This window comes from Brachyistius frenatus, unplaced genomic scaffold (assembly GCF_029030835.1).
Source record: "Brachyistius frenatus isolate BFR_SWC_R1_liver_20210118 unplaced genomic scaffold, ASM2903083v1 Contig_2, whole genome shotgun sequence".
Taxonomy (NCBI): Eukaryota; Metazoa; Chordata; class Actinopteri; family Embiotocidae; genus Brachyistius; species Brachyistius frenatus.
The window spans coordinates 5,696,278-5,710,706 of record NW_027210601.1 but is presented as its reverse complement, the minus strand read 5'-3'; the positions used below and the strand labels follow the sequence as shown (position 1 = coordinate 5,710,706).

General features: G+C 42.5%; 1 protein-coding gene across 35 annotated transcripts in view; it reads left to right on the top strand.

The window, feature by feature from the left end:
• Window positions 1–14,429, top strand: part of clasp2 (cytoplasmic linker associated protein 2) — a 57,027-nt gene that overhangs the window by 22,328 nt on the left and 20,270 nt on the right. For 16 of the 35 annotated variants that reach the window (XM_069695940.1, XM_069695920.1, XM_069696008.1 and 13 more), the window contains 13 exons: window positions 5,344–5,484; window positions 8,297–8,370; window positions 8,513–8,605; window positions 8,752–8,897; window positions 9,244–9,379; window positions 10,043–10,113; window positions 10,282–10,341; window positions 10,473–10,550; window positions 10,765–10,932; window positions 12,258–12,298; window positions 12,716–12,868; window positions 13,540–13,563; window positions 13,946–13,963. In XM_069695940.1, the coding sequence (XP_069552041.1) occupies window positions 5,344–5,484; window positions 8,297–8,370; window positions 8,513–8,605; window positions 8,752–8,897; window positions 9,244–9,379; window positions 10,043–10,113; window positions 10,282–10,341; window positions 10,473–10,550; window positions 10,765–10,932; window positions 12,258–12,298; window positions 12,716–12,868; window positions 13,540–13,563; window positions 13,946–13,963 (1,203 nt within the window). Of the gene's footprint in view, window positions 1–4,016; window positions 4,212–5,343; window positions 5,485–8,296; window positions 8,371–8,512; window positions 8,606–8,751; window positions 8,898–9,243; window positions 9,380–10,042; window positions 10,114–10,281; window positions 10,342–10,472; window positions 10,551–10,764; window positions 10,933–12,257; window positions 12,299–12,715; window positions 12,869–13,539; window positions 13,564–13,945; window positions 13,964–14,429 lie in introns of those variants that run through there. The other 19 variants (XM_069695992.1, XM_069695983.1, XM_069695974.1 and 16 more) reach the window with 7 other exon arrangements.

Below are 14,429 nucleotides of genomic sequence, written 5' to 3'. Positions count from 1 at the left end.
AATGAGATCATTTTCTCTGAGCTGGGCTGGAAATGGAGCAGTCTGTCTCCTATTAGAGAACCCAGAACTAAACCTCAAATGTATCTCTCCCTCTTCCTCTGCTCCCCTCTTCCTCCATCAGCCTCGCTTCCAGGTTGGTTGCAAGCAAAACAATCTGCTCATCTGACCGTCTATGTTTTTAGATCGATGACTATAAATGAACTGTATGTTAAGCAATGGTCATTTTGGGAAGCAAAGCGGGTGATTTTCCATGAATCTTTTCATTCCTTCTATACTTATTCTGTATTTTTTTTCTGTTTAAGAAAGCTTTCATTTAGCCTTTTTTTTTTAAATATATATTTAGTTATATTAATCCTTACTGCACACTTTGTCTCATAATAATTTCTATATTTCAAGTGGGTTTTTTTTCTTGCTTTTTGCTCTGAGTCTGACAGCAGATTTTCCTCTTTGTTTCATTGAGTCTAGTTCTTTATTGACACACATGCCCCCACTCGTTTATTTTGGAGCTGAAGGAGTCAGGAGTTTGTAGCAGCTTTTGACCTCGTCACTGGAGGGCTGCTCATGTTCTTCTTTCCACATGTAGTCATTCTCATATGAGCGCTGAGCAGTGTCGGGTTATTTTCTGTGTCATCTTCTGCATGGGACTCTGCGCACTGTCACATGGTCCTAAGCAGGAGTTTGTGACATTGCCTGGGCCCCTGCAGCTTACAGCAGATCAGCCCACACACTGGCCCTCTGTGTCGTAAGTCCTAATTCCTCAGAAGATGTCTGGTTATGCTCTTAGTCGCATGTTAAGATCTTTAGCTTGAGTACTTGTGAGGATGTTATTCTGCAATGCTCCAGCCGATAAGATGTTGCAGTGCTTTAGAGAAGCTAAACTCACAGGTTTTAGTTTTTTTTTTCTATTTCTGTTCCTAAGCAAAGTATGCACAGAGCGATTTTATTATAATTACAGAAAAAAACTGTAGCACTACGTGGACTTTTGGCTCAAGTGTGCACAAATCCAAGTCCCTACCAACTGAGACTGAAGTAAGAAAAACAGCCAACTGCAGCAGTTAGCACATATTTATGTGTGGAGCCTTATTTCTGTTCCACTGTAGCTGGTTTTCAGTATGGCTGCTTTCATTTGAAGTGGTCGCTCTTTGTTGGTTTTACTTGCCCTTCAGTTTAAACCATTGGCTTTTAGATAAATATACACGATGTTGACTTCATCGTTATAATTGGCACTTAAGTAATACTCCCATTCGGGGCCATAAACAATTACCCTTAAAAACAAATTCATTTGTTGATATTGACTGAAGTTTGAGACAGATTTAATGCATCTCTTTTATTATGTGTAATTTTTGGGACGAACATGTCTGTATCTGTTATCTCTCTGCTGTATGCCTCTGTGTTTTAGTGGATTTCAGGTTGTTGGAAACAGAAATCATCGGTTAGAGCAGAGCCAGTGCTGCCATCATGTGGTTAACACCAAAACAATGTTTGTGTTCACTGATCTTTAAACAAGACTATGATTAGCTCTCTCTGTTTCAGATACACTTTCTCATACCTTCGTCCCTTTTTTGTGTAGAAAGGCACAGATAAACGATGCGTCTGTTTCACTTGAGGTCCTCCATGTCTGCCCGTATGCAGAGAATATTTATTTGGGAGTATCATGGATTGAGGATCGGCACACAGGTGCTTTGATGCATTCTTTTGCAGAGGTGCGTCAACAACTCTTATAATGACCATTTGTTGTTCCTGGACAACAACTATCGGCTCTTTCAGCCTGTCGTCTGCTCTCCTCTTCTCATTGCTGGTTTTGACTCTTCTCCTGAAATGGAGAGAGGAGGGAAGCTCGGCCTGGAGTTTCCATGGTAACACTGCCTGGTACACGGTGGAGCTGATATCTCTCGCTGTGTGTGTGTTGTGTGTTTGTATGTGCATCTGTGTCTCTTATGTGTCAGTGAGCACAGATTTGCATGTTGTGCCATATTTTTTGGCAGTGTGGCAGATCAGTGGTGATGTTTAATGCTGCTGGAGGAGCCTTTCCTCCTCATCGGTCCACCCTGATTTAATAAACGAACATGAAGTAAGAGAATCAACACTAAATCTAAATGTTGATGAAACCAAATTGGAGATGTTTGGTTTATGTGGGCCAATGGGTTTACTGAACATATCTTTTGTCTTGTTTACATCTGTATTCATTTGAAAAGCTGGGCTGCACAGGTCGCCATGGCAACAGCACGTGTGCAGTCAGTCTGTTCGCTTCAAGGGATTCTCTCTCTCTCTCTCTCTCTCTCTCTCTCTCTCTCTCTCTCTCTCTCTCTCTCTCTCTCTCTCTCTCATGTTTTTGCTCTGCCCTTCACCCACAGACGTTCACTCCCGTGGGGTCTGACTAGACAAAAGCGTGAGTCGCTAATCATGCTAACAGTGATGCTAATCAACGCTAAGAAGACCCCTTGATGCATGGCGGAGTATTGCTAATAGACCTGTGGGTTTTGTTACAAAGCAAATACATTCACTTAATTGTGCACATCACTGCTTGCAGTGTTAGTTCTATTTTGATATGACATCTCATTAGATTTGAAATATAAGTAGGGATTTTGAGGCTGAAGCAACCTGTCAGCGATCCGAATCTGTTTACATCTATATTGGGCAAGCAGTCTAGTAGATGTTGTAGCCCTTTTTTTTTTTATTTTTTTTTTCTTTGGCACCACATTTTACAGTGCAGCTGGACAAGTGAGCCATCTCGTGTAAGTCCAAGAGAGCGTTTATTTTACTTGCTCTAGACCAGACAGATTTCAAAAGTACGTCACAACAAGCCGGAGGCCAAGATGGCTTCAGCGCAGTGCTGGCAGAGGTTGGGCAGACAAGTTTGGGATTCACTGTAAAGGTTTTACTGACCAGTTTTAAATGCAATGACTCTGTTTAGGGTTGCAGTAAATCTGTCTCGACTTTTCAGACAACTGCACTTTTTATGTAAACAGTGCAGTGCAAATTTTTAGTCACTGAAGGTAAAGTAAACAATCGGATGCTTTTAAAAACAATGCTTTGAATACTTTATTATTTAACTTCATGTAAAGTTTGTAAACTGCACCAGTTCTCCAAAGTACAGCAAGTATCACATCTGTCATTCCTGATGAGATTCATTCATTCGCGCGCGCGGTGTGTGTGTGTGTGTGTGAGCGACATAGAGGGAAGGGAGGGGTCAAGGTCTCAGATGGAGGGGTGTGGTTCACCCATCCTCCCCCGCCCCCCTCCATCCTCCCAGTCCTTTGATCATTGAGCCATCATCCTTTGTTCTTTTGTGTATATGGAGAGCCTAGATATATAAATGTGTCTTTGTGTCACCAGTAAATGTAGCAGCATAAAAAGTGTGTTAAGAGTTTGTTTATAAGTGTGTGTGTGTGTGTGTGTGTGTGTGTGTGTGTGTGTGTGTGTGTGTGTGTGTGTGTGTGTGTGTGTGTGTGTGAGAGAAAGAGATGAGATGTGAGAGGCTGGAGTTTGTGTGTGTGTGTGTGAGAAAGAGATGAGATGTGAGAGGCTGGAGTTTGTGTGTGTGTGTGTGTGTGTGTGTGTGTGTGTGTGTGTGTGTGTGTGTGTGTGTGTGTGTGTGTGTGTGTGTGTGTGTGTGTGTGTGTGTGTGTGTGTTGTCAATAATAATGAGTTTAGGTTAGCTGGTCTGGCAGGGATACAGAGATGCCCTGTTAATATTCCTGGGGTGTCTCTCTCTCTGTGTGTGTGTGTGTGTGTGTGTGTGTGTGTGTGTGTGTGTGTGTGTGTGTGTGTGTGTGTGTGTGTGTGTGTGTGTGTGTGTGTGTGTGTGTGTGTGTGTGTGTGTGTGTGTGTGTGTGTGTGTGTGTGTCCCTTTCTCTCCCACCATCATGCACACACATTCATAGGCCTGCCTCCGCACTGGCTGCAACAACATGATGTCACCTCCCGTCTGATTGGCTGTGAGGCTGCTAAGAGAAGGAGGAGAGAGGCTGGGAGAGGGAGGGATAGAAGATACAGAGGAGTGAAAGAAAATGCCGGCACTTGTATGGATGGAGGGGTTTTCGGACAGCGATGTGTGTGTGTGTTTGTGTGTGCAGCTTTAGCCACACTATGAAGTGTGTGTGAGGTGTGTGTATCTGTTTTGGGATACGGCTTGGACAAGACAGGGGGGACCCCGATACCACGCCCTCCCAGAAGCATGAGGCGACTTATCTGCGATCGGATCTGTGACTGTGAGTGCAGGGATGGACCTGGGTGTGCTGGTGTGTGTGTGTTGGTGACTGTGTGTAAATGTAGGTTCACGGCAGTCGACGTATATGTCTTTACATGTCCACTTAACATTTTCTGAGCTCGACACAATGGGCTCGCCAATGACATTTGATAGAGCGGCTTCTACGTACACACATAAATTGGCTCTGCATGTTGGCTCGGTGTGTGTGTGTGTGTAGGTAAGTTGATGTAAGGTGTAGGGTGGTGGCTTTGGCGCATTTCTTCGTGGCTGGTTGTCAGAGCGACCAGAGCGCAACTGCATTCCTATGCCAACAGCTTTGACTCCCGAGTCGACTTGTCTGTGTGTGTGTGTGTGTGTGTGTGTGTGTGTGTGTGTGTGTCCCCTCACTTATCATCCTCCACAAGTGATTTGCTGGTAGATGCTCGGTCTTAATGCCGCACCATCTCCTGCTAACACGTCTCAAGTTTCAATGCTATCTTTCCAGCTAGCGTGATTTTTTTTCAAGCATGCAGAACGAGGGTTCAGGCTCTAGAGACTTCTGTCAGTCACTGGTTGCTTGGTTGGACATCTTGATTATTTGTCCGTGTTTTTGGCATCTTTGAAGTGATCGTATATGTGCATGGGTTCGCTTATTTTTCTCCTAACCAATGGAGTGTTTGTAATTAGTATTGATTTAGTGAGTCCTGACTTCGCTGTCTGTAGACGACAACCTCTTCATGCTTTGCTTCTCGTTATTACTTTTCTCTTTACTGTGCATTGTCTTCTGAAGGCCTTTAGCTCTTTATGCTCAATATTAAAGGGGCAAATATAATGAAGGATGTGTATTGTGTTTCAAACTGAAAATTATTAGTAGACTTTTTTTTAGAAAGCTGGTTTCATCATGGGATTTGTTTGAGAAAATGTTTGATCTTTCTGTCATTTGTTGACAAATTTTCTTCAGAGAATCTTCTCTTGTGATACTGTACCTGCTAATACTCTATAAGTCAATGATTTTCTTGCAGATTATGACTACCAGTATTGTGTAAGGTCATTAATGACAGATTGTTTTCATTCTGTATACTCACTTGAATTGCTAAGACTTTGCATAAAGTTTGATGTGGATGATAACACTCTACTCTGTTTTTTCTGTACAGATCGTAGTTTTGAGGATGACGACAGCATGGATGGAAGTCGCTCCTCTTCGGCCCAGGCTGCCTTCAAGGTTCCCAAAGTTCCCAAGAAGCCTGCAGAGTCGTCTGCTGCACGCCGGCCCAGCGCTACTGGTAGCAAGCTAGGTACTACTTAACTTTATTTAAAATTACACACACACTGAATGCAGACGCACAGTTCATGTATCGCATCCAGCTCAGGAAGAAACACATTTCTTTTCTAAAACGGTAAGTTTATATCATTCATCCATGACTGGAAGTCTTGTGGCTCATGAAATGTATCATTACAATCAGTAAGCCTTACTTTTTAACTGAATACAGAATTACTAGGCTCCCTAGAAGTCCCTCTGACTGACAAATACCCATTGACCACCATAGTTTGACTCGATTGTAGCTTAATTTATCACATTTTGTTTTCTCTTTTTGCAACCTGAACAAGACTTAAGCTGTCCACTGACTTGTTGGCACAATGATTCTGTTCCTGACAGTTTAATCAGTTCATCCAATACATTTTAATCACATATTTTCAAAAGGGACTCCCAAACATTTCCCAGATAGAAATAACCTGCTTTTATTTGTGCATTCGTTGCAGTTTGAAATTGTGTTTTGATTTGTGATCCGGATGTGAAAGGAGCCCATCTAAGATCTCTCTGCTCTCTTGGTTTTTTTACTCAGTCCAAAATGTGTGTGAAACAATGTATGTCGGCCCTACTAGCCTTTACTGTCCTGAGATAAACAGTCCATTATAGGCCAGATTTTTATACAATGTGGATGCTGCGAGTAAAGGATCTTAAATGTTATACTGTATAATTGAGGTTCACAGTAAAGACTGTGTGCTGATAGAAAAAGCAAAAGACATGAGTAAGCACCTCAGTCCACAGTAACAGACTCCCTCTATGTGTCCTTAGAAATGTGATACACTTCCAACTGATATGCTTATTATCAGCCTCACAGCTGTAGTCGACTCAGGGCTTCAGAAGATGTTCCTTTTGAAACAGTTGATATCATCCTGTGCCTCCTCCTCCCCGTCAAGTCTCCCTCCTGTTGTAGCCGCTTGGTGTATTTCATTTGCTTCCTCTTTGCATGTATTGATTTTTTCCCTCTATTGGTAGCAAACTGTGTTTCCACGAACAAGCAGTCGGTTCCTGCTGCCTGCTGATTTCTCTGTCAGCAATGTCACACAATGACACATACATGCACACATACACTTGTCGGTGTAAGTGTTCTACAAGCAAGCAGTCTACCTGAGTCCTAACGCAATTATCTGTTGGTTGGAAACACAAGCCTGTGATGTCTGGTCACTTGGTTCATCACGGTCGTATTGATTTGTAGAGTGGCTGTGAGAGGCTGAATAAAGGGCATGCTGGGTATTTCAAACACCCAGAGCTACACCTCTGAAACCTGTACCTTGTTAAGTTCAGTGTCTGAAAAGGAAAAGCCCAATCTTGACCTTTGCCAGTGATTTGTGATATTCACTAACTGGCTTTTACACAGAGGGTGTAGCTTTAGCAGCATGTTAGCAGAGCAGCAGCAGCTCTGGCAGCAGTGACAGGAGGTGGAAGACCTGCTCGGAGCCCAGCACACCACTCACTGGTGTAAAACACGAGGCATTGCCACACTGTATAGATGAGTGGATTGATTAAAATAGGAAGGTTGTTTACTTCAGACACACGTTTGATGGATGACTAAAAAACATGGCTTCAACACTTTCTGTACAGACACGCCTTAAGGCGAAAAAGTTGCAAACATTTCCTGTCAATTTGTTTTTCATAAGAATTTGGTGTGAATTTATTGTCTTGAGTTTCTTATGCTATATGAGAATAGTTTTCAGGACGGCCCCATTGTCTGCGTTTGCATTTAGATGACAGTACGCCCACACACTCTGGCAACACCCTGACGCAACACTCAGACAGAATTCAATCGGCCAGTAACTGACAGGATTGAAAACTGTCACACAGAAAGGCTAAAGTTGTTTCTGGAAGTGTACCTTGGTGTGACTTCTCTTCAAGGCTAAGATATTATTGCTCTCTTTATGTCAGGCCTGGCCTTTATAACCAGACTGCCACCATGTTACTCCCTCAGTTACACGGGAGTAGATTGTGCCTGCAGCAAACCAGCGGACTACATCGATGTTCCCCAGCTCTCTGAGGGCCATGTCGAGTTTTGACAAGACAAGTTTTTGTGGTTACAGCTTGATATGGAAACCAACCCCAAGAGGAGGAAAGGATTCATTTCTTCATCCTCTTTCCCTGTTTATACCCAGGCTTTCTTCCTCCATGTTTAAAGCTACTATTCAGCGTCTTCTGTCCAGCTAATCTTTCTGTGTTAAGATTGGTATCCTCTTGGGTTGCTTTCAGCTCCTCCTTGCAGGTCTCTTTCTCATCCCACTTCTTTCTGCTTCCCCAATAAGGAGTTGTAGGAGGCGTGGTACGCAGAGCCCCCGAGAGAGTTATGATTGACATGCCCATTACTGCCAGGAAGTCTATTAGTAACACAGTCTGCTCCCACTGATTTACGTGTGTGTAGCATGTGTGTGGTCATAATTGGAAGTGTGCCTCTTTTTTTTTTTTTTTTTTTTGTGAGTCAAAACCAGCCAGCATAGAAGTCATTAACCCTTTCCACCCAATAGTCCCATCTGTGTGTACTCACTCACTGTTATAAGGGTGTTATTCATAAATATAATTTAGAATTAGAGTTAAGCGGAAGTTAACTGCCACTGATAGTAGAGATCTGTTTTATTTTCAGATTATACCCAATATCCTTTATTCAGAGTCCAATGTTGTTTGTTTTGGCCTTACAGTTGTAAAGCCATGACTGTGAATCTGGGGAGGGTTTTTTTTTCCAGACAGAAATTCCCCAAGATTGCTTGCAGGCGATATTTTAAATGCACACACACATAGATATGTTAATTATCTCTGCTTTCCCCCCACCCCCACAGTGTCCAAGGACGGTAGCGGTGGAGTTGATGAAGATGATTTCATTAAAGCCTTTACAGATGTCCCTACTGTCCAGGTACAATATACATCCCTCATCCCATTCAATAACAATACTCAGGCTATCAAGGTCAGACTGTCTGAGACTTTCATCAATCCTTTACATATTTGCTCTGCTTACTCCTCTCTCTCTTCTGTTCTCCTTCACTGTGGCGGTGCAGATCTACTCAGCGAGGGATCTTGAGGACAACCTGAATAAGATCCGTGAGATCTGCTCCGACGACAAACACGACTGGGACCAGAGAGCCAGCGCTGTCAGTAGATTCCCCTTCAGCAGTTTTCTATAGTTCAGTTGTAACATTCAAATATCCTATACTGACACAGCAGTAATATTTGTCCTTTGATTTGGTCATGGACGGTTCTTTTATGTCTTTTCTTTCCTTTTTTCTTTTTTTCTTAGATGAAGAAAGTCCGCTCATTGCTGGTGGCAGGCGCAACTAGCTACGACTGTTTCTACCAGCACCTGCGGCTACTAGATGGAGCCTTCAAACTGTCAGCTAAAGACCTGCGCTCACAAGTGGTCCGAGAGGCCTGTATCACTGTGGCGTAAGTGTTTGTTTCAGATACACTCCTCTCTGGAGGGACAAAATATACAAAAAAGATTTTCCCTGTTGTCCAGTGGTCATCAGCTGATTGGTTATATGGGTTGCAAACATGTTTTCTTCTCACTGATAGCGGAGGGTTGAATGGTCTGTGAATTTTTCTGTGCTATCTTTATGATACAATGTCACGGTTGGATCAAGGCGCATGTTGTGAACACAATATGACACAAAAGTGCACAATAAGTACAATGAGATAAACTCAACCTCTTCAATTCAGCCTTTTACACAGTTTTTATTGTGTTCTGCTCTATGTTTATGTTTGATCTTTCTTCGTCGATGTCTCCTCACAGCCACCTCTCGTCAGTGTTGGGCAATAAATTTGACCACGGAGCAGAAGCCATCGTTCCTGTCCTCTTCAACCTCATCCCCAACTGTGCCAAAGTCATGGCCACCTCTGGTGTCTCCGCTATCCGCATCATAATACGGGTGAGTTTTACAAACACACATTAAAATAGTTTCAACAGTCAGTTCACAGCTGGATGCCGCACGTTGATACTTTTATGGCACCGACTGAATTACTTCGATACTAACTACTGTTGAAAAATGCCCTGTACACATTACAAGATACAAGATTTTGATCCATTGGCTACATCCACACTAATACATTTTCATTTGAGAATGCATAACTTTTGCCTGCCCTTGTCGATAAAATCAATTTCAACCGGGGTTAAATCTTATATTAGAACGCCCTATTTCCCTCTTTTCAAACACATTTTTGGTGACATACCTGCTAGTTAGCATCTCCCCCTAGCAAATAGGGTGTTTAGTAAACATCAGTAAATTGTAGCATTTAGCCATAACTTCCAGGTGAGTCATTTAGGGGACATCTGCTAATTATAGCTACAGTCCCCCTCTAAACTGCACGAAATCTAAATATTTGTACCACAATGTGGAATGAAATTTTCTTTCATATAATGTATTTTATAAAATTGGTATCTAAAAAAAGTACCATTCAGGAACCAATATCAAAGTCATAGCAATGGTACTCCTATCCAATATTTTTCAACAGTACCCAGTCCTGGGTGAGTTTAAATGCTGCTGCTTTGTTTGGAATGTGTCACTCAACGCAATCAACCATCCTCTCTGCAGCACACCCATGTCCCCCGGCTCATTCCTCTGATAACCAGTAACTGCACATGCAAGTCTGTGTCTGTAAGAAGGTGAGAATACCCTGATGTTAACCCTACGGTCATAAAAAGTATAGCTTGGTAATGAACAGGTCTCAAATAATTAACAGCTATAAGATCATGAAATTATTGTTATGATGCTGATAAGTAATGGAATTCTTTGTGACAATAAGAATAATAAAAGTGACGTGTTATCTCCAGGCGCTGTTATGATTTCTTGGACCTTCTGCTACAGGAATGGCAAACCCACTCTCTAGAAAGGTGAGGACTGATTTCCACATGGTTCAGTTTCGTGAATGACAAAACATAACTGGACAGGATTCACAGTACAGGCGGATGATGACATGTATTTTAAACTTATATGTTTACACTTGTGCACCTTACTGTCTCAGGCACACAGCAGTTCTGGTTGAGAGCATCAAAAAGGGAATTCGAGATGCCGACTCAGAGGCGAGAGTGGAGGCCCGCAAGTAAGACCCACAAACACGCACACGCGTGCATTTCAGAAAATTACATTTTGTGAAAGACAAGTAGTGTCAAATTCCTCACCACACTCTTCTTTATGAATCCATGGATTCCTGTTTTTTGCCTGCCTGTCTGCCTGCCTCCTTTCTCATCCATCTCTTCTCCTCTCCTCTGCTCTTTCTGTGTTCACTTCCGTCCCCCTTTTCTTCTCCCTTTCAGGGCCTACTGGGGTCTGAGGAACCACTTTCCAGCAGAAACTGACGCACTCTACAACTCCTTAGAGCCTTCGTACCAGAGGACACTTCAGTCCTGCCTGAAGAGCTCTGGCAGCGTGGCCTCACTTCCCCAGAGTGACCGCTCCTCATCTTCCTCTCAAGAGAGCCTCAAGTAATCAACACTAAGCACTGTTCCTCCATCATTCACTTTAGACTTCCAGGTCTAGTTTAAGACTACATTTTGAAATTGAGGTGATAAAAATGCTCTAGTTCACTTGTCGTTTCTCTCGGTAAATGAATCAATGTGGACTCCTCATTCATCTTTAGAAAGACACAATCTCCTGTAACTTTATTGACTAGTGTTTGCAGAATTTGAAAAAAAAATCCTGGAAGGTTATTGAGAGCATTGTGTCCTCAGTCTGACTCCACTAGATGGATCGATTGCTTTATGTCTCACTGGCAAACATAAGACCTAAGCCAGCTGAAATTAGAGCACTCAGGAAGGAGGAAGATGTGCTTTCCTGCTCCAATACATCTTCTTATTGACATGCTCTCGGTGAAAACGGTTTCATTGCGGAAGCACAAAATCTTAAGTCTGTGGCTGAGGCTCAGAAGAAGCATCAAGCTGACAAAAATACACAATGCGGTGAAGATATTATTATGGTACATGCAATTTTCAACTCTTTATTTATCTAAAATACAGGAATATGCCCGTCACATGCTGAGTTATAAAAATATTTAATAGTTAATAGATTAAATGCTGAATTGTCATTGTGGAGGCACCTTGTGACATCTTTTCCACCAACATAAAGCTACCTCTGCTTCTGGGCTGGTGCTTTTAAGAAGCGCTTTGCTTTTCTACAGGCTAGAAAGCCACGTCGTTATGTCACTGTTTACGTCTGTCTGTCTCCGCTTTCCCAGCAATGCTAGCACAACAATAACAGCAAAGTGCATCGCATCTCTCTAAGTGTTGCTCATGGCTCAGTACAAGGAGAAAGGTTGCCTTCTCCACTTTTTACAGCTCTTTAAAAAAAAAAAAAAAAAGCAGTCACAAAGCTTTTGTTGGTCTTGTTTGGTTACAATAATCCTGCCCCCTGGCATTAACATAAGTTGTTTTGGTTCTAGACCAGCCGTGTGTTGAAGCTGCTCTGAAACCAGTTTTCCTGGCGATACTTTTTCGGTAGAAACGCAAAGAACTGGTTCGACACGAAGCGCCAGCTTTGAACAGGCCCTCAAACAGTACGAGGAGGTCTCCACAAACAGATACCGTAAACAACATATAATTGTCTATTTTTGGATCTATAGTCTTTTTATTCAGAAGTGTGTTTTTGTTCACATCTGAAGTGGGTTTACTTTTCCTTTTGGAGTGCCCCTTTCACAATGCAAATAGAAAGCAGGGCAATTCCGTTTCATCCATCACTGAAAATGTTGTATGTACTTATGTTGTTACTGTCTGTTGTTTTGTTTGCTGACCTACTTTTCTCCTCATTTCATCAGTCGGCCTCTGTCTTCGAAATGGTCGGCAGCTCCAGGGCGAGGTGAGAGGAGCACACCCACCCGCACACACAAACACGCTCACACAGAGCGGACGATACCAACGCAAGCTTTTTACAACACATCATGCACACTTGCTCCTGTGAGGACACACACACACACACACACACACACAAACACACACCCCTACACACTGAAACAAACATCAGCTTTTACAGAACCATTTTCCATCCTTTTCATTCACATCTGCTCGTGTTCAGCCCTGAACAGTCACATCCTCTTATGTTTTTATGTTATTACACACATGTACGCATACACATGCGTATATGTGCCCGGCTGTTTGTGTTCTCCTGTATGGTGTTGATATTGTGTATGTGTAGTACGGTGCCTGCATGTGATTGTGACGTATATATCCCATCACCTCCCATCCCTTCTCCAACACACTCCTCCTGTCCTATCAGTCCCTGCGGGTTCAAAGGGTGGGGTGTCGTCGGCCTCCCTGCAGCGTTCCCGTAGCGACGTGGATGTAAACGCAGCAGCGGTTGCTAAGCACCGGCACATCGGACAAGCCAGGGGAGCGGGCCGTCTGCCCCCTGGCTCCTACTCCTCACTGGGTAAGGGCCCTGACAGTCAAGTTAGACGACTAATCAGACATCAAGTCAGCATGTGATCACCAGGGAATCAGGCAGCGATGAAGACTCCATCCAAGGAGGCAGATCAGTGCAGAGGTAGTGCTTCTAAAGTTTCAGACAGATAGAAGTAAGAAGTCAGTCCTCCTTTATAAACACCTCTACAAAGCAGTCTGTAACGATGGACGCACACACTCGCACACCTCAGCACTTGTACTGGCCTTTCTCCTCTTCGGCTGCCTGCTCGTTCGCCTCTGACTGTGGTTTGGTGCGGATATTCTCTGTGCATGCTCTGTAGATGAATATCGTTCTCCGTCCTAGTTTGTCTCTATGTTATAATGTTGACCCCGACATCTGCATGATTCTCTGTTAAACAGATATGTCACTAATGCACACTGTGCTCCTTTCTTCTCGTTTGTCCTCTATCTGACTTTTCTCTTCTTTGTCACACACTTGTTTTCTTCTTTCATACTTTTGTTTTTGTCTTCTTGGCACTTTATGTTTACCATCCTACTTCCCTTTAATTTGCTGTAAATCATTTTCCTTTCTTGGGTTCCTTTTCCTTTTGTTTCTATAATTTCTGTACAATTTCCTGTCGTGTTTCTGTCATTCCTTTCCTTCTCCTTCACCCTCTCTATTTCACTTTGCTACTAAAGATGATGCCTCTGATAAAAAGGATGGTAAGATCATCTCTCTCGGCTTCTTCTCTTTTCTTTTCCCTTTTCCTTAAGTCATTCCAGTCCATGTTAACTCAGGTGTGACAGTGTGTGGCCATAGTGCTGCCTGCTGTCAGCCTTACATTCAACCCTCATTTGTATTACAGTACCTCTCATTGCATCACAAATCAAATATTAACACATTTAATATCATCTTCTGCTTCACTACAGTTTAATCTTATTTTTTTATATGAATGTTCTAACCATTTACACCTGCATTAAACTTTCAGTTACTCAGGTTTTTTTTTTAGGATACTCAGGATGTGTTGATATTATACACAGGTTAGATGTATACAGAAGGTTAGATGTGATATTTACAACATGCTCCTTCTTTGTCTGTCTGTAGGGACCAGGTCAGACAATGGTAAGATTGTGACTAGGTGGATGTTTGTGTGCGTAGTTTAGGGATGTTCTAGTTGGAAAAATGTTCATTTGAGCTTTTAATTTTAGCTGTTTGTCCTCACAGATCCAACATTATGTGTTTGATCATTTCTTAGCTGTGCTTATGATCAAGTATTTTAATTGAGGAATCACATGAACGATGCATATGCTGTAGCGAATGCTGGTTATAAAGTTAGTTGCATTTTGAGTCGAAACTAATAGATTAGTGGAAGATTAATTAATCAGTAAAATTATTTCACCTGCAATTAATCAAGAAAATAATCTGCATTTTAATTGATGTTGAAATAACTGTTCAGTGACTCATTTTCTGTGTTTAAAAATGACACACTTATCTTGGTACACTAACAAATTGTGCTTTTACATGTTGGGACTCTTACTTGTGGTGCTTGCACTTCGACAGTGTTGTCTCAAACCGCTCACCGCCGTTC